This window comes from Myotis myotis, unplaced genomic scaffold (genome assembly GCF_014108235.1).
Source record: "Myotis myotis isolate mMyoMyo1 unplaced genomic scaffold, mMyoMyo1.p scaffold_m19_p_8, whole genome shotgun sequence".
Classification (NCBI taxonomy): Eukaryota; Metazoa; Chordata; class Mammalia; order Chiroptera; family Vespertilionidae; genus Myotis; species Myotis myotis.
Window position 1 is genome coordinate 81,369,717 of NW_023416390.1, and position 24,839 is coordinate 81,394,555.

The 24,839-nt window shown below is 37.2% G+C and overlaps 1 protein-coding gene across 1 annotated transcript in view; it reads left to right on the forward strand.

Moving 5' to 3' along the window:
• Window positions 1–24,839, forward strand: part of DPP10 (dipeptidyl peptidase like 10) — a 656,594-nt gene that overhangs the window by 175,833 nt on the left and 455,922 nt on the right. Inside the window, exon 3 of the mRNA XM_036320739.1 lies at window positions 11,479–11,574. Coding sequence (XP_036176632.1) covers window positions 11,479–11,574 — 96 coding nt within the window. The remainder of the gene's footprint in view (window positions 1–11,478; window positions 11,575–24,839) is intronic.

Sequence of the window (24,839 nt, forward strand, 5' to 3'; positions counted from 1 at the left end):
ACCTCATCAATATTTAAAAAACTTTCTCTGTAAAAGTCTTTTTTAAGAGGATGAAAAGATGAGGAGAGATTTTGAGGGCATTTTAAGTTGACATATATGAGATTTTTTTGTATCTTGAATACATAAAGACCTCTCCAGGCTAAGAAGGTAAACACACACACAAATGAAAACAATCCAATTAAGAAATTGGCAAATGACCCGAACAGACATTCCACTGAGAATGATGTACAGATCACAAATAAGCACATTAAATTATGTTCATTAACTACTAGACAGAGGGAAATTAAAACCACAATGGAATATCAGCACACAAGTACCAGAATAGCTAACTTTAAACATACACACACACCCCAAATATGGCAAGAATGAAGAGAAAGTGGGTTACTTATGCATTGCTGGTGAGAATGGAAAATGCTACAACTACTCTAGAAAAGCATATAACATTTTCTTACAAACCTAACAATGTGCTTATCCTATGGCCCAGCAGTTGCACACTTTGACATTTATCCCAAAGAAAGGAAAATGTATGTTTCCACAAAAATCTATACAAAATGTTCACAGCAGGTTTATTCATAATCACCCCAAACTGCAAATGATAACCCAGAAGTCCTTCAGCAGTGCATGGATCAACAGACTGTGCTTAGTGAATACCCTGAAATACTACCAACCAGTAATAAAGGAACGGAGTAGCCATATACTCAACAGCTAGGATGGACCTCAAAGAGGATTATACTGTTTGAGAAATGCCAGTTTCAAAAGGTTAAATATTATATGATTTGATTTGCATACTGTGCTGAAATTTACAAAATGATGAGATGGAAGATAGATGAGTGGTTACCGAGGGCTGCAGAGGGAGGCTGTGGTAGTAAAAGGGCAGCACGGGCGATCTGGTGCTGGGACTTTTCTGTATTCTCACTGGTGCTGGTACATGGGATACAAGTGCATGGAGCTACACACACACATACATGCTCATACGTGTACAAATAAATATATGTAAAATAGGTGAAATCTGAATGAGGTTGATTGAGGATCAACATCAGCGGTTTGTATGATATGATTATTCAAGAGATTATCTGTGATTGAGGGAAACTGAATGAAGGTTATACAGGATCACTCTCACAACCATATGTGAGTTTGCAATTACCTGAATGGTTTATTCATTATGTATATGATATTTTATTATATGCATACACAAATTGTTTAAACTTTGGGAAAGAAAGCATAAAAACATTTTAATACTTTTTAATTGTTTAAAGTATTACTATGTCTCCTTTTTTCCTGATTAACCCCCCCACCCTCCAGCCACTCCCACCCCTTGGTACAAGCCACCACTGCCCCAGTGTCTGTGCCCATTGATTATGCTAATATGCATGCATACAAGTCCTTTGGTTGCTCTCTAACTGCCCCCCCCCCCCGCCTTCTCTCTAAGGTTGGATGGTCTGTTCAGGGTTACCTTGTCTTGGATCTATTTTTGTTCATCAGTTTATGTTGCTCATTATATCCCACATATGAGTGAGATCATGTGACATTTACCTTTCTCCGAATGACTTATTTTGCTTAGCATAATGCCAATCTGACATGTGCGATGGTACCTCATTGTTGTTTTGATGAATCTTGGTGGGGGGGACAAGGGTGAGAGTTTAACCAAAGAACTTATATGCACATATGCATTACCCATGGACACATATACTAGTTCAATGAAGGCCTGGGAGCAGGGTAGAGGAGGTCAGTGGGGTAAAGGGGAACATTTGTAATCCTTTCAACAATAAAGATAATTTTTAAAGGAAGAAGGGGAATTGATGGTACATTATATATAATCTTGGAAAATTTTAAATTTTGAGACATCTGTTCTTATTGAGACATCTCATAGAATAAGTGAAACCCTAATACAATTAGCTCATTTGACTAAAATCCCAAACTCCTATGACAGAAAATGAATTCTAGAATTAAGGCTTCTTTGGTTTGTAAAAAATAAATAAATAAATTACTGATACTTTTATCTAACATGCTGCTTCTCCTTTCCTTTCTGTGAAGTCCAGGTCATTTAACTTTAAAAAAAAAAAATTCATTGACTTTATTTTCTGAGAGAGGTTGTGTTCACAAAAAAATAGAGCTGAAAGTACAGAGATTTTTCCATTTACCCCTGGCCCTCACACAAGGCAAGACCTCCCCCATTGTGGACATCCCACACTAGAGTTATATATTTGTTATGATTGATAATTCTGTATTGACATGTCATTATCTGCCAAAGTCTATATACCTTACATTAGGGTTCACTCTTGCTGTTGTATTTTCTGTAAGTTTGGACAAATATATCATGACATGTATCACTATTATAATCACTAATATTGTTAGTTTCTTCATACTTTGCCTTTTTAGAATGTCATGAAGTTGGAGTCATATAGCCCTTTTAAATTGGTTTCTTTCTTTTTTTTTTATTGCTTAAAGTATTACAAAGGGTATTACATATGTGTCCATTTTATCCCCCCGCCCTAGACAGTCCCCTAGCCTCCCCTATCCCCCAATGTCTTATGTCCACTGGTTATGCTTATATGCATGCATACAAGTCCTTTAGTTGATCTCTTACCCCCCTACCTCCTGCCCCGCAACCCTCCCCGGCCTTCCTGCTGCAGTTTGACAATCTGTTTGAGGCAGCTCTGCCTCTGTATCTATTATTGTTCAAAAGTTTATAATGGTCTCTATTATCCATGAATGAGTGAGATCATGTGGTATTTTTCCTTCATTGACTGGCTTATTTCACATAGCATAATGCTCTCCAGTTCCATCCATGATGTTGCAAATGGTAAGAGTTCCTTCCTTTTTAGAGCAGCATAGTATTCCATCGTGTAGATGTACCACAGTTTTCTAATCCATTCATCTACTGATGGGCACTTAGGCTGTTTCCAGATCTTAGCTATGGTGAATTGTGCTGCTATGAACATAGGGGTGCATATATCCTTTCTGATTGGTGTTTCTGGTTTCTTGGGATATATTCCTAGAAGTGGGATCACAGGGTCAAATGGGAGTTCCATTTTCAGTTTTTTAAGGAAACTCCATACTGTCTTCCATAGTGGCTGCACCAGTCTGCATTCCCACCAGCAGTGCACAAGTGTTCCTTTTTCTCCACATCCTCTCCAGTACTTGTCGTTTGTTGATTTGTTGATGATAGCCAGTCTGACAGGTGTGAGATGGTACCTCATCATTGTTTTGATTTGCATCTCTCGGATGATTAGTGACTTTGAGCATGTTTTCATATGTCTCTTGGCTTTCTGAATGTCCTCTTTTGAAAGGTGTCTATTTAGGTCCTTTGCCCATTTTTTGATTGGATTGTTCATCTTTCTTTTGTTAAGTTGTATGAGTTCCCTATAAATTTTGGAGATTAGGCCCTTATCAGAAATGACATTGGCAAATATGTTTTCCCACACAGTGGGTTTTCTCGTTGTTTTGTTGATGGTTTCTTTTGCTGTGCAGAAGCTTTTTATTTTGATGTAGTCCCATTTGTTCATTTTCTCTTTCATTTCAAGTGCCCTAGGAGCTGTATCAGTGAAGAAATTGCTTCGGCATATGTCTGAGATTTTGTTGCCTTTGGATTCTTCAAGAATTTTTATGGTTTCCTGTCGTACATTTAAGTCCTTTATCCATTTTGAGTTTATTTTTGTGTATGGTGTAAGTTGGTGGTCTAGTTTCATTTTCTTGCATATATCTGTCCAATTTTCCCAACACCATTTATTGAAGAGACTATCTTGGCTCCATTGTATGTTCTTGCCTCCTTTGTCAAATATTAATTGAGCATATTGGTTCGGGCCGATTTCTGGGCTCTCTATTCTATTCCATTGATCTATATGCCTATTCTTGTGCCAGTACCAGGCAGTTTTGAGAACAGTGGCTTTGTAATACATCTTGATATCTGGTATTGAGATCCCACCTACTTTGGTCTTTTTCAGGATTGCTGCAGCTATTCGGGGTCGTTTTTTATTCCAGATGAATTTTTGGAGAGTTCGTTCTAGATCTCTGAAGTATGCCGTTGGTATTTTAATGGGAAGTGCGTTGAATTTATAGATTGCTTTGGGTAGTATGGACATTTTAATGATGTTGATTCTACCAATCCATGAACACGGTATGTTCTTCCATCTGTTTATGTCTTCCTCTATATCTTTTTCAACGTCCTGTAGTTTTCTGAGTAGAGGTCTTTTACCTCTTTAGTTAAGTTTATTCCTAGGTAGCTTAATTTTTTTGGTGCGATGGTAAACGGGATTGTTTTTATAATCTCTCTTTCTGAAAGTTCACTATTGGTGTATAGAAATGCCTCGGATTTCTTGGGGTTAATTTTGTATCCTGCTACATTGCCAAATTCATGTATTAAGTCCAGTAGCTTTTTGATGGAGTCTCTAGGGTTTTTTATGTATAATATCATGTCGTCTGCAAATAAGGACAGTTTTACTTCCTCTTTTCCAATTTGGATGCCTTTTATTTCTTCTTCTTGCCGAATTGCAATGGCTAACACTTCCAGTACTATGTTGAACAGGACTGGTGAGAGGGGGCATCCCTGTCTTGTTCCTGTTCTTAGGGGAAATGGTGTTAGTTTTTGTCCATTGAGTATGATGTTGGCTGTGGGCCTGTCATATATAGCTTTTATTATGTTGAGGTATGATCCTTCTACTCCCACCTTGCTGAGAGTTTTTATCAAAAATGGGTGTTGAATTTTGTCAAATGCTTTTTCTGCATCAATTGATATGACCATGTGGTTTTTTTCTTTCAATTTGTTTATGTGATGTATCACGTTTATTGATTTGCGGATATTGTACCATCCTTGCATCCCTGGGATAAATCCTACTTGGTCATGGTGTATGATCTTTCTGATGTACTGCTAGATCCGATTTGCTAAGATTTTGTTGAGGATTTTGGCATCTATGTTCATGAGGGATATTGGCCTGTAATTCTCTTTCATTGTGTTGTCTTTACCTGGTTTTGGTATTAGGGTGATGCTGGCTTCATAGAATGAGCTTGGAAGTGTTCCTTCCTCTTGAATTTTTTGTAGTAGTCTGAGGAGGATAGGTTTTAGCTCTTCCTTGAATGTTTAGTAAAACTCCCCTGTGAAGCCGTCTGGTCCTGGGCTTTTGTTTGCTGGAAGCTTTTTGATGACTGCTTCAATTTCTTCCATAGTTATTGGCCTGTTGAGATTTTTAGATTCTTCCTGATTGAGTTTTGGAATGTTGTATTTTTCTAGGAATTTGTCCATTTCCTCCAGGTTGTCTAGTTTGTTGGAGTAGAGCTGTCCGTAGTATTTTTTAACAATCATTTGTATTTCTGTGGGGTCTGTTGTTATTTCGCCTCTATCGTTTCTGATTTTGTTTATTTGGGTCCTCTCTCTTTGCTTCTTGGTGAGTCTGGCTAGAGGTTTGTCAATCTTGTTTATCCTTTCAAAGAACCAGCTCTTGGTTTCATTGATTTTCTGTATTGTTTTTTTGGTCTCTATGTCATTTATTTCTGCTCTAATCTTTATTTTCTCCTTCCTTCTGCTCACTCTGGGGTTTTCTTGTTGCTCTCTTTCTAATTCTTTGAGTTGTAGAGTTAGATAATTTACTACCATTTTTTCTTGTTTTTTGAGATAGGCCTGTAGAGCTATAAACTTCCCTCTCAGGACTGCTTTCATTGTGTCCCATAGGTTTTGGATTGTTGTGTTTTCATTGTCATTAGTTTCCAGGATGTTTCGAATTTCTTCTTTGATTTCATTGGTAACCCAATCAATATTTAATAGCATGCTATTCAGCTTCCAGGTGTTTGAGTATTTTGGGTTGTTTTTATTGTAGTTTATTTCTAATATTATGCCATCGTGGTCTGCGAAGACGCTTTTTATGATTTCAATTTTCTTGAATTTGGGGATACTTTGCTTGTAACCCAATATATGGTGTATTTTTGAATATGTCTTATGAGCATTTGAGTAGAATGTATATTCCCTGGCTTTCGGGTGAAGTGTTCCGAAGATGTCTATTAAGTCCATCTGATCTAGTGAGTCATTTAGGATTGCTGTATCTTTGCTGATTATTTGTCTAGAAGACTTATCCAGTGCTGTCAGTGGTGTATTAAAGTCCCCTACAATGATTGTATTGTTGTCGATCTCTCCTTTGATATCTTCCAGGAGTTTTTTTATGAATTTGGGTGCTCCTGCATTGGGTGCATATATGTTTACCAGGGTTATATCTTCTTGTTGTATTGATCCCTTTAGTATTATGAAGTGGCCTTCCTTATCTCTTGTTATGGCCTTCACTTTGACGTCTATTTTGTCCGATATAAGTATTGCTACCCCAGCTTTCTTTTCCTTTCCATTTGCCTGAAAGATATTTTTCCATCCTTTCACTTTCAGTCTGTGTGAGTCCCTTCTAATGAGGTGGGTTTCTTGTAGACAGCAGATGTATGGGTCATGTTTTTTTATCCATTCAGCCACTCGATGTCTTTTGTTTGGAGCATTTAGTCTGTTTACGTTTAAAGTTATTATTGAAAGGTACTTGTTTGTAGGCATTTCTGTTTTTGTGTGGCTGTTTTCTTTCTGAGCTTTTTATTTCTTATTTTTATACCAGTCCCTTTAGCATTCCTTGCATTGCTGGCATGGTGGTGATAAACTCCCTTAGCCTTTTTTTGTCTGTGAAGCTTCTTATTTCCCCTTCAAGTTTGAATGATAGCCTTGCTGGATAGAGTATTCTTGGATTCAGTCCTTTGCTTTGCATCACTTTGTAAATTTCCGTCCATTCTTTTCTGGCCTGATGTGTTTCTGTTGAGAAATCATATGACAATCTAATGGGAGATCCCTTGTATGTAACTTTCCGTCTCTCTCTTGCAGCCTGTAAGATTCTCTCTTTGTCCTGAACATTTGCCATGGTAATTATGATGTGTCTTGGTGTGGGTCTTTTTGGGTTCACCTTGTTTGGGACTCTCTGGGCTTGTGTGACTTTTTTCTTCCCCACCTCAGGGAAGTTTTCTGATATTATTTCTTCTAATAGGTTTTCTAATCCTTGTTCATCCTTCTGTTGTTCTGGTACCCCTATTATTCGTATGTTGTTTTGTTTCATGTTGTCCCAAAGCTCCCTTAGGCTCTCCTCCTGTCTTTTCATTTTTTTCTCCAATTGCAGTACGTTTTGGGTGTGTTTTGCTTCCTTGTCTTCTAAATCACTAATTCGGTCCTCCGCTTCTCCTAGTCTACTGTTGATACTTTCAATGGAGTTTTTCATTGCAGCTATATCACTCTTCATTTCTTCTTGGGTCTTACTTAAGTTGTTGACTTTTTCATCTGTTTCTTCTAGCTTCTTCCATATGTTATCGATTTTTTCATCTGTTTCTTCTTGCTTCTTGGAGAGGTTGTCGATTTTTTCCTCCATCCGGTTTATGCACTCTAGGACCCTTATTCTGAATTCTTTTTCTGTCATGTTGCATGCCTCTGTATTACTTAGCTTCTTTTCTGGAGAGTCCTCCTTCTCTTTCCTTTGGGGGTTTCTTTGTCTACCCATGTTTGATCTCGCTGACATATCTAGACGTTGAGTCGTTCAGTGGCTGCTCCCTTGGTGGCAGTGACTCCTTGGTCTGTGGTTGCTCTTCGGGCGGTTGCGGTAGCAGCTGCACTTCAGTTGGCAGCAGCTCCTCTGGTGGGTGCTGTTCACAGCTGTGGTGGCTCTTCTGGCTGGTGGGGCAAGGTTTCACGTACAGCTGCTGTTCCTCAGCAGAGGGTGTGGTGCTCAGGAGGTTGCTGTTGCTTGGATCTGCTGTGTTGATTTAAAGGCACAAAATACAACACAACAAGGCACCACGTACCAGGCACTATACACAAATATATTCACGATATGAATAACCCCAAATAAAGGTGACCACCTGAATTAAGAGAATTAGGGGATAAGGAAGAAGGAAGAGAAAAAGAGAAAAGAGAAAAGAGAAAAGAGAAAAGAGAAAAGAAAATTAGGGACCAAAAAAAGGAGTGCAAAAATGAAATTGGGAAAAAGGAGGGGGGAAAATAAAAGCGAGAAAAGAAAAGAAAAAAAAAAGAGCGAAAAGAGAGAATGAAGTGGAAGAGGGGAAGAGACTTTTTTATATGAGGAGAATACTCCTATAGAACAGCCGTTAATCCCAACAAATTCCAGCAACAGCTCCCTGGAGATGAATGCAAACTAGAAACAACCAATAATATAATGATGAAAATAGAATGGAGAACACTAATCCCAAAATAAAATAAAGAGAAAATAAAATGGCACTTAAAAAAAAATGGTAAAATGGTAGCAGTAATAATACTGGTTAAAAATAAGAAGGTAGTAATTAAAAGGGTAAAATCAGGTGATGGAAAAAAGAAGAAAAAAAAAGAAGAAGAAAAGAAAAAAAAGGGAAAAAAAATTGGTTTCTTAGTTAAAAGGTGAAAAAAGAAAAAAAAAATATTGCAGTAGTGAAGGTCCTTCGGTTCTTCTATTCTTCAGTGTGGCTCGCCTTAGACCTGCCAGGTATTCAGGAGAGTGTTGAGTTTCCCTGCGATACACTGTTCCTCGGTGTTGTAAACCACAGTCCTTATTTTAAAGCAAGCCGCATTTGTTTCCCAGACTGCCTTATTTTGTGTTTAGCAAAGAGTCAGTTTGTGGGTCAGCCTCTGGGTGGCAGTGTTCTGGGGTTGGCCTCTGAGGCTACAGGGCCTCTCTGTCCAGTGGAAGTTCACTGCCCAGAGCTGGCTGCGTAAGAGTTACCAGTGCTGTGTTGTTGCTGGGATTGAAAATCCCTCTATAGGCCAGACCCTGTTAACTCCCAGGGACTGATCAGGTTATTTTAATCCTTGATCTCCTACAGGGTGGAATCTGGGTGTGGCTGTGCTCCTTGCCTGGGGGCTGGGGGGAGGAGTCTCACTCTCTGGAAAGAATGGCTGCCTCAGCCCTGGGCTCAGGGGTGTCTCAGCACTCAATTCGCTGCCACCTCTCCCTGCCCCCCTTCTCTCCTCAGTCTCTCCCCAGATTCCACTCCTCCGCACACTCTCCCTCTCTTCAGCACAGGTGAGTGTCTGTATCCGAAATGTCCCATGAACAGGATTCAGTGAAAACAAACAAACAAACGCCGGCCGCGGAAACGGGGAAGGCTTGGCTTCTGTAAGCTTCTTCTCTTACCGGGACTGCATGGTCTGGTCAGCTCTTCAGGCTGCCCCCTTTAGGCTCAGTCCTCTGTGATCACAGACCGAGCTCTCAATTCCCCCGGCAGCGCCAGGAATCCCGCGGTTCTCCTTTCCCCCGTCAGGGGCTGTGCCTGTCCCAAGGACACGGCTGTCCGCCACGCGGTCTCCCTCCGACTCTCTGGGCTCAGAGGTCTGGCAAACTTTCCTGCCCAAATCCCTGGTTTTTTTACCTTTCCAGGGGAGTTCTGCTCTTCCCGGCTGCAAACCGTCTCGCCAGCTGAGGAATTTCGCCAATTCGGGGTGGATGTTACTAGTTTCAGCTGCTCACTCCATTTGCTCAGGGACACGACCTGGGATGTGTCTGCCTATACCGCCGTCATCTTCTTCTTTTCTAAATTGGTTTCTTTCATTTACTAATGTACACTTAAGCTTGCTCCATGTCTTAATGCAGAACAGTGCATCATCTAGATCAGTGATGGCGAACCTTTTGAGCTTGGCTTGTCAGCATTTTGAAAAACCCTAACTTAACTCTGGTGCCGTGTCACATATAGAAATTTTTTGATATTTGCAACCATAGTAAAACAAAGATTTATATTTTTGATATTTATTTTATATATTTAAATGCCATTTAACAAAGAAAAATCAACCAAAAAAATGAGTTCGCATGTCACCTGTGACACGCCTGTCATAGGTTCGCCATCACTGATCTAGATCTACCACAGTGTACACATTCACCTATTGAAGGAAATCTTGTTTGCTTCCACGTTTTGGCAATCATGAATAAAGCTGATCTAAATATCCATCTGCAGGTTTCTGTGTGAACATACGTTTTCAACTCATTTGGGTAAATACTGGTGCAATTGATGGCTTGTACAACTACTTTTGTAACAAACCACCCAACTGTCTTCCAAAGTGTTTGTACTATTTTTTATTCTCAATAGAGATGGGTGAAAGTTAGTCATTTTATTTCTATCTTTGGCCTCTTAAAGTTGTTTTTGCAAGATTTTCGCTTCCTTTCTCTACTCTTCTAGCACTCTCTATCCTTATGCTGACATGTATCACATTCTTTCATGCTTTGCCAGTGTGAGCCCCTAAGAGCAATGCATAGATATGTCTCCAGCACCTTACCATACTTCACTCAATACCTTGAAAATTAATGGTTCCAATATTTGGTCAATGAATAAAGAAAGTTCAAATTGTGGTGTGTCAGACTGTCAAATGGAGCATTATGTTTTGCAAATCTATACATAATCACAAGGTCTTTTACTAGTCTTGGAATCAAACAATTCACACTGTTACCACTAGTAATATTTCTTTATGTGCTCCTTAGCAATTTTTTTTTTTTGATGGTTAAATACATGGTTGATTCATGTTAAAGGAAATTGCATTTGAAGTTATTGATTCTTTGGCCCAGCTTTTCAGCTGGAAGAAACAAAGCGCTTGCTGTAATAAGTTCTGAACCTTTTAAAAACAATATCTAATGAGGTTTGTATGTGCCTTTGACATTTTATTTTCAACCAGAGGGAAGGTCAGAAATGAAAGGGCACAACTGTGCTTTTATACGGTAAATAAACAATGCTATTATTTGTCAAAGAAAATGAAATATTGCTCACTCCTTCTTGGTTTCTTACTATCTGAAAATGAGTTTGCGATGCCTAATTTTGGTAATTAAATCATGTTGTCCTTGCATGTACTAGAATTTGGAATTTAAAAAGGGAGTACACTTAGTTTATACAGCAGGGACTAATGTAAATTGTGCTTTTTGTTAAAACTCAGGTATTGCATTATTTGAGTTTTTATATTTAACTCTTAAATCAACTTATTATTTGTTGGCTGGTATTTATTTGGTGGAACTTGGTATTATTCTGTTAATTTGATGAACTTTCTTCTTAGATTGGAAGTTTTCTTAATATATATTCAGTGTCCTCAACTCTCTCATATTTGGTATTTATAATACTGTAAATGTATCATTAAAGAGAATATGTTAAAGTGATTTTGGAAAGTAATTGCCTGGATTATGAACAGTGAAAAATATGCCCTTAGAAGCATGATACATAATGGGAATTTTAAGGACTTTCTTTTCATACTATATATCAATACCTAACAAGGGGTTGATCTATTAAATTTGTACTAGATCAAGACAATTTTAATGTTAAAAATAATTTTATATGTTGAAAGATATTATGAAACAGACAAGCTTCAAATGCCAAAACCCATGTATAAATGATCATTTTATATTGTCATCTATTTAACATATTTTTGAAACAAAGTATTTCAACTTTTATGATTCATTCATTTTAAAAATTAACATGCAATAAGTGCCTAATCTGAAATTTACTTCATTTTAGATGAACTTACAAATTCATCAGAAACCAGATTGTCCTTGGAAGACCTCTTCAGGGAGGACTTTGTGCTGCATGATCCTGAAGCCCGATGGATCAATGGTATGTGTGTGCCTTTTATGTGTGATATTTATTGAGTTTTATATAATTACAGTCTAAGCCAGTGGTTCTTAACCTGTGGGTCGCAACCCCTTTGGGGGTCAAATGACCCTTTCACAGGGGTCTCCTAAGACCATCGGAAAACACGTATATAATTGCATATTGTTTTTGTGATTAATCACTATGCTTTAATTATGTTCAATTTGTAACAATGAAAATACATCCTGCATATCAGATACTTACATTAGGATTCATAACAGTAGCAAAATTACAGTTATGAAGTAGCAACGAAAATAATTTTATGGTTGGGGTCACCGCAACATGAGGAACTGTATTAAAGGGTCGCGGCATTAGGAAGGTTGAGAACCACTGGTCTAAGGAAATAATGCTATTTGAAGTTAGTATTTGAATCGACATCATTCTTCAAAGATTGCATAAACTTTTTAATCAGTATCTTGGCTCATGTGAGGAAACCAATTCCTAAGATAGGTCATCAATAGAAATATCCTCCACACGTTAGATCAATTGTTTGGTACCTGTGGTTCCCTCATGGTCATTATTAGCCATGTCACTTTAAATGGGTTACAGCTCCAGCATTTCTCTAGGTTACTCTTCTTGGTGTAAAGGATGGATTTTGAGAGACTGCATACGTATATGCTGCAAATGTGGCTAACAAATTCGTTTCTTTTCCTTCTGGTGGCTTTTCTTTTTAAAGTGCCGCAAACTAGGGAGACTCTTTCCAAACTTGAAACGACTGAGAAATCACATGGGAATATATTGCACTTTGTCTTTTTCTGCCCTGGCAAAGAAACCATCTCAGCTTTCCTTAGTAATTTCAGATTTTATTATTTTCAAGGAGTTTAAAAGAGCATTTAGATTGTAAAAGAAACAACCAAAAGTAAAATCCCTGAGTGGTTCCATGGTTTCTCTTTATGGCAGGTGATGGGGAAAGTGAGTGGATTATCCAGTCAAAAGAAATGTGTTGGCGAATATTCCGATTTGCCTGACCATACTAATCTCTGTGGTCAGAACGCAGTTTATCTTTGCCCTTCAATTTATTTAGACATAATATCTTTGCTTGTTTTCAAGGCATAGAGTAGATTATTTTATGATAAATAAAATAAGCTTTGCCCTTTATCTAATAACAATTATCTCACTTATAGTCCTTTCTTCTCTAATATTCTAATTAAGTGCTTGTATACCTGAAAAGTAAATGGTAATTTTGGGGAACTATAAAATGAAGGGAAGTTAATTCATGAGGGCAGAGGCCAAATCATGCTGTTTGGTTAGCATTAATACAGTTCCTGGAGGTCACCTGGCACTCAAGACATGTCTTTGAATAAATGAATGCATTTCATTGAAGTTCTGTGTTATTTTTCAAGAAACTAAGTTTCAATTGAAATCAGTTGGAAGACGAGTGTGTATCATGGCGATGGTATTATGCAGTGATTTTCAACTGGTGTGCTACAAGAATTTTTAAAACATGCAGTCCCTGACTATTCAGTCAGCGGCTCTGACCTCTTTTTCCTTAGATTATCAAATTAAGAAATGACAACAGCCAACACAGCACTAGCCATCCTGGGTGAATAAATCAAAATATGCCTATATTTTTGTGATATCAGCAAAAAATATATTTTTTGGTGTGCTGCAGAATTGTTTAAATACTTTATGATGAAAAAGGTTGAAAATTGTTGCTATTATAAATAAAAATAATTTGCCGAAACCAATTTGGCTCAGTGGATAGAGCGTTGGCCTGCGAACTGAAAGGTCCCAGGTTCCATTCCGGTCAAGGGCATGTACCTGGGTTGCGGGCACATCCCCAGAGGGAGATGTGCAGGAGGCAGCTGATCGATGTTTCTCTCTCATCGATGTTCCTAACTCTCTACCTCTCTCCCTTCCTCTCTGTAAAAAATCAATAAAATATATTTTAAAAATAAATAAATAAATAAATAATTTAATTAATTTATTTGTATATTTTTATTTGAAATGTTTACAAATTAAGGACTTGCCATAGTGTTGCCTTTGCACAATGATTATTTCAGATGAGCACTGTAACTAAAGGAGACTAATAAAAATGAGGTATCATTACCAAACATTGTCCTAATACACAGATTTCTCACACATCATTCTCCTAATGTGCTATGGTGATTCTGCAAGTCATCTTTTTATTTGCTAACACTTATTTTCTATTAAAGAAGAGGACAACAACATTGTGAAAAAATGCATTATTAGATTTGAATTGCTAAATGATATTCTGTTTTAGTCACCAAGATTTTGGAAAAGCGTTAGAAATCTGCGGTCTTTGACTTTGGAAAGCAAGCACAAATCTTGGGCCTTATCTCCCTTCTCAGGTTAGCTTGGATTATTTAAAGAGACACTCACGCCTGTGTATAACTGATACTTTGATATTGAAATGCCAAAGGACTGGATGGATATTTAAGCAGTGAACTGCATGCTAAATTAAGCCATTTCATTATCTAGGGCACACATTCTAACATTCTCCTTTAACTCTTCACGAGAAACCAAAATCATATATTTGGAGTTAATCATTTTAAGCTTAAAAAATAATTTCATTCTTAACTATTGGTAAACCTAATCCTGAGAAACATCCTGGGACAAAGCTGCAGTGTTATCATTATATTCTAGCTGAAATGTAGGCTATAATATTTATTTTGAAATTTGAGATAAAAACAACCCTTTCACCCAGCTGATGTGGCTCAGTATTGTAGTGTCGGCCTATGAACCAGGAGATCACAGGTTCGATTCCTGGTCAGGGCATTTGCCTGGGCTATGGGCTCAATCCCCAGTAGGGGGTGTGCAGGAGGCAGCAGGTCAATGATTCTCGCCCTCTCCCTTTCTCTCTGAAAACAATAAAAATATTTTAGAAACAAACCTTTAAACAGGCTTAAGCTCTCAGAGGCTTTGTAAATACCACTGAAGAAATCGACTCGCTGCCAGTAGACTGTGTGCACTGTGCTGCTTTCCCAGTGAGAGTGTAGATTTGTGCTTCTTCATTCCTCTTATCCAACCCAGATCGCTTTCCTAGCAGTCACTAGATACTTGGCCTACTTACTGGTTCCTCACATGGCCAGGAAACACAGTGGGAACTATATGAATAGAATGTGTAACCTTGGCCTCATTCTCACAGATTGTATCTAAATATAAAATTTGAATTTTTTCTTTACTCTCATGAGGTGTCTCACCAGGCTTTCTTAGTATGCACGTCTCTTGAAGAGGCCTAAGTTAAGCTCATTTGGAAGTTTCATTTAGTCTTGGAGGTCACCACAGGTAGATGGGAGTGCAGCAATGTCATTTCTTATACTGGTTCCCAAATAAAATAACTGAATGTCATTGCAGCCTTTGACGGGTACTCATGTTCATGGTTAGCTTAACATCTGCCTTCCCCCACATCTACTCATAAGCTTGAATCTACATTTTTATAGCATCTTTTTTTCTAGTTGTGTCACCTTGAAACCTAGAAAGCCATCTTCCTTAAAATTATTCATCTCCCCACATACATTTTTATTGAATTTATTGGGGTGACATTGGTTCACAAAACCATATAGGTTTCAAGTTTACAACTTAACAAAACATCATCTGCACACTGCATCATGCGCCTAACACCCAAAGCAAAATCATTTTTTCCCCATTTATCTTCCCTTTGCCAACTTCCACCTACCCCCATCTACTGCATATGTATGCATGAGTTTGCTGCATCATTTTACCTGCTTCCATCCAGCCCCCCAATCCCCTTACTTCTGACAGCTGTCAGTCTGTTCCATGTATCTACGCCTCTGTTTCTATTTTGTTTGTCAGTTTATTTTGTTTATTAGATTTCACATATAATTGAAATCATATGGTATTTGTCTTTCTCTTTCTGATTTATTTCGCTTAGCCTATATTTAAATTATTGTTTGAAATTTAAATCATTTTCTTTAAGGAAATGTTTTTAAGATTCCAGCTTGCCTTAAAATGATTATATTTATAGTAAACACCAAATAGAGTAGGGAAAAGTACTTACCCATAAAATTGAGTGTGTGAAAGAAAACTATATTTTGATTTTTGAAATTAAGAATTAAGTAAGTATATAAAAGTGTATATATACTTTTATACTTTTAGACACAGACAACAGTGTGGTGATAGGCACAGGAACACGGGGTTGGGGGTAGGTGGAGCTGGGCAAAGGAAGGGAAAATGGGGATGTAAAGAGAATTTGCTCGATGCAGTGTGCAGATGATGTTAGGTTGAGTTGTACACTTGAAACCTGCATGGTTTTGTGAACCAATGCCACCCCAATACATTCAATTAAAAATCAACTGACAAAAAAAAAAAATAAATTCATTTTTAACTTATAATAAAGAAAAAAAGTCTGAGAGAGATGAAAGAGTTATGCTTCGAGTTCATCAAGAATTACTGAGTTCCAGCTACAATACAGAGTTTTGTATATTTTAAGTGGAAATATGTTACCATTTGAAAGATTTGTAGTAAAATAAATGGTGTTTTCATAGCTGTAATAAGTTGTACAAAATTATGGTTGGTCTGTTTTTGTTGGCCCAGGACCTGGGTTTGTCAGCACAAATGTAGATTCAAGAGACACTTGACATTGACATCTATTTTTCCATCTACGTGTTCACCTATCTTTTATTCAACATGTGCTTATTGAACATAGCGAAAATATTCTAGATAAGATGAATAGATGCAGTTCTTTCATTAAAGGGAATTATGAATATAAAGGTTCTTCCCTCGTTGTGTACAGTATTTTTATGCATATCTATGGGTTAAAGGAGTGAATTAGTAATCAAAGGCTGTGATGGCACAGGAAGTAGAATTTAAGTAGAGAGGTGCAAAACATATTGAATCAAGACTACAATGAGATTTGATCAACTTTCTTTTCCCCAGAATCAAAAATACATTCCATCTCCCTTATCTCTCTCTTCACACTTGCACATTTTGTTCATTGAACTTCTTTTTATTATGTTTGCTTCTTTTTATTTGATACATTCTTTACTTATATACATTCATAGTCATAACTAATATAGGCATGGACCACTGACATGCTTAAAGGAAATATAATTACGGTACCTACAGAATTTAGAAACTTACTGCTAATAATAGATCTGAAATAATTATACAACATTGGGTAATACATTTTTCAATTATTGTTTTATTTTTAATACATTGGAAATATAAGAGATCAGTTTGAGTTAAGAATAATTGAGTACTCTTTATGGAAGAAATGAAGTTCAGTTTCACTGTAGGGGGCAGAGGAACCTAAGGGAAAAAAGGGGATATCATGGGGAGAAAAAGGATTGATTAGGACACAGTCATAGGAATTAGCATAGCACGTAAGGATGACTAAGAAAAATGCTGTTTGTGTGCATGTGTGCAAAATTAATGGTGAAAAGTTGATCAACTCAGTATTGGCATTCATTAGGATATTAATACTCGTTCATTTTACTGTACTTGTTACCCTTTAATCTCTTTCAGTAGATTCACCCTTTTATTACATCTTCATTTGGAAGTAAAAATTGAATTTGCTTTCATGATTGTCAGCTATTTTATTTTCCTTAGAATTAAAATGGGAGATACTGGTGTTAGGAACTTCACTTTATATGTCTGTAGTATGACAGGATTCACATTTACTTTTCAACGTATGTTATTTATGTGCATTTCTTTGAAAACCCTTGTTTGAAAGGCTGGTGGGCACTAATTGTTTGCTATGAGTAAGTTGCGTTACAAAAAGGCTTTCTTCACTGTCCAATCATATCAGTAATTAGCTCTGGCCAGAATCCAGGTCTTTCATATTCGATTTTGGGTAGGAGACACTGGAGTACAGGAAATGTCTAAAGTGAATTTTGTTGTGTTGTACTGGAACTAACATTTAACAGTGTTTATAAATCAATTAATAGAAACATACCTAATGCCTTAAGGAAAAAAATGTTAAGGAAAAGACAGATAATAAGGGAAGAAATTATTTTACTTATATTGGACTGTTTGAATTTGACTAGAATTCTTAGCAGATTGTGAGAAAATGTAATCATTTTATATCATTGATTGTAACTGTAAAACAAAGAGTTGTGGAGGTAACTGTAATAATGAACTCATATTTACATATTAAGCTTATAATACAAATTACTTTACTGGAGTTATATTTGCTATGTGTGTGTATTTCTTTCTTTCTGATGGATTAATTTAACCTAATCAGGTTGTTAATTTAGTCAGTTTAAATGGCCCATTGAGATAGTTAGATAAAACACAATCAACTAATTCAATTTTTACATTGAATAAATAGATACTAAGCATGAAGGTACATTTCAGGAAACATTTAGGTAGAAGAATTGTTAACAATGATTTTTTTTATTATTAAATGGCTAAGATTCTTTATGGTAAAGTCATTTCATGCACAAACATTTAGTCAACTGAAATTTCCATCCTGTTCATAGTGGTTGGTGCCATGTGTTCATAGAGGCATACACCATAGTAGATCTAGCAGATTTAATTCTACTTATTTTCTACATTTGCCTTTTATTTTCTATATTTATCTGATGAGAATTATACACCCTTTCCATAGTACTCTAGAGATGAAAAAAAAATGAAGTAATATCTGCCTTCATCAATTTATTATTAACGTTATTTATTAATAAACATTATGTTGGGGAGACATCTAATAGTTGCCAGGAACTCTGCTTTGCATTTTATTTCGTTATATCTAATGCTTAAGTAAAGATATATTCATTTGTAAATGGGTTCAAGTCTACACAGCTAGAAGGAGGCAGAATTAGACATATTATGTTACTTTCCCATAATAATGAGCATAGTAAATGTAAACACATATAAATGAAGGAAAACAATATTAAGAGAAAGACAAATAACATGAAGAGACAATAATTAAAACTTTAGATATAAGATTAAGCATATGCTATATAATTAAGGTAGGAAAAGTGAAACTCCTCAAACAAATTTGTGCAAGAACTCTGGAATAAGAGCCCACAGAACTGGAATTTACAACTTAGTGTGGAATAGAAAACCAAGTATTGTACCAGAATTCAGGAATCTTAGCTTATAATAGGTGAATGCTCACCTTGGGAAAACCTCATCACTTTCCTGAACCTCAGACCCTTCATCTGCATAATTAGAGGGTTTGACTGAATGGCACAGGAGACCAACTCTGTTTTTTTTTTAATTTGGGAATAATTCAAATTTGAGTAATGTAGAACAATAGGTCTTAAAGCAAATGACAATATGGCAACAGGTAACGTCATAGCACCTGGTAGTAGTGGAATTTGGGGAATTTTATTATTTGTAAGTACTGTTAATATCAGTATTTCACAGTTCTCTGCTATCACTTTCAAAACTTGATTCAACTTCTAACAGACTTGCTAAATGACATGAGTGAAATTGACAATCCAGTTTATATTGCTAAGTAAGATGCAAACTTTTTTTATCACCCCTAATGATTTAATGCACTTAATGCACTACACATCTATTTATGAGTTAAACTGTTAATTATGCATTGTTTCAAATGAGAATTGAGAGTAATTGAGTAATTGAAAGTATGGAAAGTCTGAGGATGGAATATTCTTTTATGTAACTTTTTAATGAAACTTTGTTCATTAAGCATAAAAAATGGAAGAGCAGTATAATGAACCTCCAAGTAATTATCACCAATTTGTGAATGATTACTAATATCTTATGAATCTTGTTTCATGTAATGATACACATATAAGTGTGGAATTATAAGAATAGGAACAGGTAAAGGAATACATTTGTTTCAAGCAGAGAGAAGAATAGATTTGTTATTAGAGATGTGGTCAAGGGGATTCTATGCTGATCATAGCTGGTTTCTGGAATTGGACTAATACTGAATGACATAGTTTACCATTAAGAGGTATGCAAGGAAGTAAATCAGAATTATGAGCTAAAAATCCTGATAAATAGTTGAAGCAAGTCAGACCTAGAGAAGCAGGGAAGAGTTATTTCAGAAACACCATTAGCTATGAAAGGGCACCTGTGAGTAAGGGTTAGATTTATCATGTAGACTTTAGAATTAACTGAAACGTAAATTGGGGGGGGCAGTATACGTCTACTTACCTACAGTAAGTCATATTTGAAAATGTAGTTTTACAGCTTTTGGTTAATCTAGGGTAGGAAGTAATGAGCTCTCCACTCTTGCTTATATTATAAAGTGGTTGGATGATCATGTGATAAGGACACTTTAATGGGATTCATGTAATTGCTATGAGATTGTAAATATTTGAACTATTAGTTCAACTTTAGTTATACGGTTTTTAATTGATTTCAGAGAGGAAGGGAGTGGGAGAGAGATAGAAACATCAATGATGAGAGAGAATCATTGATGGGCTGCCTCCTGCATGCTGCCTACTGGGGATCAGGCCCACAACCTGGGCATGTGCTCTGACCAGGAATCTTACCATGTCCTCCTGGTTCATAGGTCAACACTGAATCACTGAGTCATACAGGCTGGGCTAGTTGTAAGATTTTATTATTTTGTATTTAAATCAACATCAAGGTATGGTTTAAGCCACTGCTTTAATAGTTCTTTGGTTTAGGAATCCATTGATACATTGACCTAAAAGAGTTCCTAGGGAGTGGTGTCAGCTTTCACAGAAATTTCCCTGCTCCGTATTTCCACACAGGAAACCTCCATTATGTGACATGAAGCCTTTGTCTCTTTGTCTTGACTGGCCACATAAAGTTGCTGAAAAATAATTTAAAAGCTGATCTCATTTTGCACTTTCAGTTGATAACACCTTGCAATCCTCCTCTGTGCTGTCAATACTGATGCCAGTTTGAGTGAGCTTGAACATTCATTACTAGGACTGTGTGTGTACGCAGGCCATCAACCCGTCACTGCCGTGTACTTCCAAATAGCGTCTGAAAGCAGGTAGCTTGCACCTACCTGGTTTTTGAAGGTATTTTGTTTGTAAGTGAAAATGCACATTAATTCATGTGTGTGTATGTTTGCTTCTCTTTCCTAGGAGTGTGAATGTTCATTTGGTTTCCTGACATTACCAGTCTTACTAATTTAATTTTTCTACCATCACCCCACACTCATGATGAAATACATTTTTATATTGCACTCTTTGGAGTTTAATGGCATCAAGATCTTATGATATTTAAAAGGTTTTAAAATTATAAAATATCTTAAGTAGAAAAGTGCAGGAGGCCTTGTAGAGCAGAAATACTGCACAATTTTCTTGGGCTGCTGATTAAGTGACTGGGGCTCAGAACCATCCAGATGCGTTTGCTCTTTATGGCCTTCCCAATATCCAGGCGGAAAAGCAGCCTCTGTATGTTAGAGTGTCTTACAAGGGAAGGGTTAGGCCTCCAGACATTAGAACTGTAGTTGTGTCACTGGTTGATGTGGGCAACTTGACTTACTCTAAGTCTTCATCCATTAGACTGAGAGGATAATTTATCTTATTCCTTCCTTCATAGTCATTGTGAGCATCACAAGGGCTATATGTCCTGTGAAAACTTTAAAACATTTATAAATTTTTGTCTCTATACTTATTTTTGTTTGTGTGGGTTTTTTTTCATTCTTGACACTATTACAAATGTCTCCTATCTCCCCCCTCTTTGCCTACCCCCACCCAGCCACTAACCCGCTGGCCTTCACCACGCTGTTGTCTGTGTCCATGGGCTATGCATTTATTGATCGAAAATTGATTTTCACTTCCCTACACTGTATGGCTGTGGGCAAGTCAGCCAATATTTCTGGGCATTACTTTTGTTTAAGCACCAGAGTGAGAATCACAACAGCAATAATAACTAGTCATTGGGTGTTGGGTAAGTGCCAGGCACTGAGCTTACTGCTTGTAGTGTACAATGTGATTTAATCTTCACAACAATCCTATGAATTATTTTTATGATCTCCACTTTACAGCTGAAGAAACTGAGCTTGGAGGGTTTAGTAATTTGCCCAGCTAGTAAGAAGAGCTGGAGGAAGGTTTCTTAGGTTATTTAATGAAGAGGGATGAAGGGTACAGAGTTTTAAGTTATGCAAGTTCAATAAAGTCTGCAGATCTGTCTCTGGGGTTTCAGCTGGTGTATTAAATTACGAATACGCAGATTATGACATGTTGAATGAGAAGGCACAAGCCATCCACAGTGGTCAACAGCATAAGCTCCCACCATGAGGAAGTGAGAACCCAGGGCCATCTGATTGAAGGCTGGGTTTCAGTACACTCATGCAAAGGAAGTAAAGTGCCAAGTTTATTACGTACAGATCCTGAATGCCAGACATGGAGGGATTGGCCACAGAGAGCCGAAGGGAGGGCAGTCCTCTGCCCTCGGTCACCAGTGAGCAGGAGATGGAGACCAGGGCCGCAAACACCTGTAACTGATGAGGTGGTTCAGGAGGTGGTCACTAACTTCATGGGCTCACTTCTAAGTGGTTATTTCAGAAAGGGGCCCTGGGAAAAGCAAAGCTGAAGCTTGTGGTGGGCATCCTCAGCTCAGGTCCTTAGCTAAATGCCTGGACTCAGTGTGCGCAAGGTTGTCACGCTGTGAAATGCCCAGGCAGCAACTCAAAACAGCTGTTTTCTCATCTCAAGAGCTAATGTACAACAGTGTGACTCTAGTTAATATTACTGTATCGTTGTTATACTTGAAATTCGATAGAGGGCAGAGCTTAAGGGTTTTCACTGCCCACCCCCCACCGCCCCCGCCACACACACACACACATACAAGAAAAACAGAGAACAGTAACTTTGTGAAGTTATGAATATGCTAATTAGTCTGATTATGGTGATTACTCCCCAATGTCTACACATATCAAAATATCAAGTAGTATACCTTAAATATGTATCACATTTTATTTGTCAATTATATCTCAAAATTTGGGGGGGAGACAATTTTTTAAAATCACTTTAAAATAGTCCTAAAAGTATGCCTAGGTGAGGCATGTGTTGGTAGAGAGTAAAAGCCAAAGAAATAATTATTTGCTGTTTGGCTTTTTTCATTTATTATTCTGGTACCAGAATCAGATGCATATTTTTCCTTAGGAAGCGTCAGTTCTACTCTAATTCAACTGTGACTCATGCTGGCATCTCTGGTTTTGCAGAAAGCTCCCTACACTAAGAACGTCCCCTCAGCCGTGTTGGACCCCGCACTGCTACCCTAGGTTTTCTCAGGCGGGAGCACTACATTTTGCCCTTGCTTATCCAGCGTCAAAAGCAATGTCTAGGCATGTAGCTACTTCAGCAATGAATTAGGGCTTTGGTGACACAGACCCTCATTTTAATTAGAAGATAGACACAATTGGGAAGGTAAACTTAACAGTATTTCCTTGTAGTCTTAGATGAAATATACATATATATATATATTATATATATACATATAGAGAGAGACATTATTTCTTCTTTCACCAATGAAAAGGAAAGATATCCTTCAATTTATTTAAATATTAACAAAAACTAAATTATTATGACCAACAGTGTCATAGAGTGTGGTGTGATTGCTGATGGGCAAAATTCTGTATCAAGTAACCTCTATATAAGAAAACTAATGTTATTTTTTTACAATTGCTGAGGCAGGTTCTAAGGAAATAAGTGGATTACTTAGGACACATCACATTTTCATGATGAATAACTATAGGATTTCAATCTTTATAAAATTCTTATTTTTTGTTTGTTTTTAAGACTATATTTATATATATACTAGAGCAGGGGTGGGCAAACTTTTTGACTCAAGGGCCACAATAGGTTCTTAAACTGGACCAGAGGGCCGGAACAAAAGCATGGATGGAGTGTTTGTGTGAACTAATATAAATTCAAAGTAAACATCATTACATAAAAGGGTACGATCTTTTTTTTTTTTTTTTTTTTTTTTTTTTTAGTTTTATTCATTTCAAATGGGCCGGATCTGGCCCGCGCCGCGGGCCGTAGTTTGCCCATGGCTGTACTAGAGGCATGGTGCATAAAATTCCTGCACGGGTAGGGTCCCTAGGCCTGGCTGGTGATCAGAGCCATACTGCTCTTGTTGGGGCCCATCAGGGACAGCAGCACCTCCACTGCTGCCTGCTGTCAGTGCCTCGTCACCGATGCCTGCCATGTTCTGAGCCACCTCTGGTGGTCAACATACACCTAACTCCTGGTTGGTCGAACTTCTGCCCTTGGGGACAATTTGCATATTAGCCTTTTATTATATAGGATTAATTCACTTTTTTTTAATCCTTGCCTTTCAAACTTCTCAATACAATGGCAATTCATTCTAGAAAGCTGATACTGGGAGAGGTTTTAGAGAGGTATTCCTCAGTTTACCATGAGGTATTTGAGAATGGGGATCATGTTGCTTATTTTCATTTTAATCCTATAACTCCCAGCTCAGTACCTGTCACCTTTTAGGTACTTAATTGTTTTTTGAGATAGACTGGATTCATATTCATTGACTGTCACTGTCCACAATCATCATCACAAGCCCTGTTTTATAATGAAAGGCAGTGAATTCTCAGCTGACTTGTGTTTCTCAGGGTCACAAAGTCACAGAGCCATATTTAAAATCAACCAAGTGATTTTATTTTTGTTATTAATTAGTATTAATATATTACTGTCTTTTTGACCTTTAATAATGAAAATTTCTAAATATAGATTTATTGATTCCATGCAATCAAAACGGCTATCATTAAAGGAAGAGGACACCAATAGTGATTAGTAATCAGAATCTGGGATTTTGCTGAGAAGTGATATTTTGATAATACAGTTATCTGGTTTCTTCCCCAAAGACATCTATAATGCTTATTTTTTAAATTAAAATTGTTTAATGTTGACACAATTTCAGACTCCCCCCGATCCCCTTGTACACTCCCCCTCTGTCCTTGTACACTCTCGATGAAACTATAAACTAGTACAGCCATTATGGAAACAAAGTATGGATGCTCATCAAAAGTTCAAAAAAATAGCTCTACTGGCATGGCTCAGTGGTTGAGCATAGACTTATGAAGCAAGAGGTCACGGTTCGATTCCCTGTCAGGGCACATGCCCAGGTAACAGGCTCAGTCCCCATTGGGGGCTGTGCAGGAGGCAGTTGATCAATGATTCTCTCTCATCATTGATATTTCTATCTCTCCCTTCCTTTCTGAAATCAATAAAAATATACTTTTATTTTTTTAAATATGGCTACCATACGATCCAGCAGTTCCAATTCTGGTTATATAGTCAAAGGGAATAAAATCAGTATCTTGAGGAGAAAAAAAAAAAAAGGTGACTTCTTACTCTCAGTCTTTTTAATCTCTCCTCTTGTTCCTT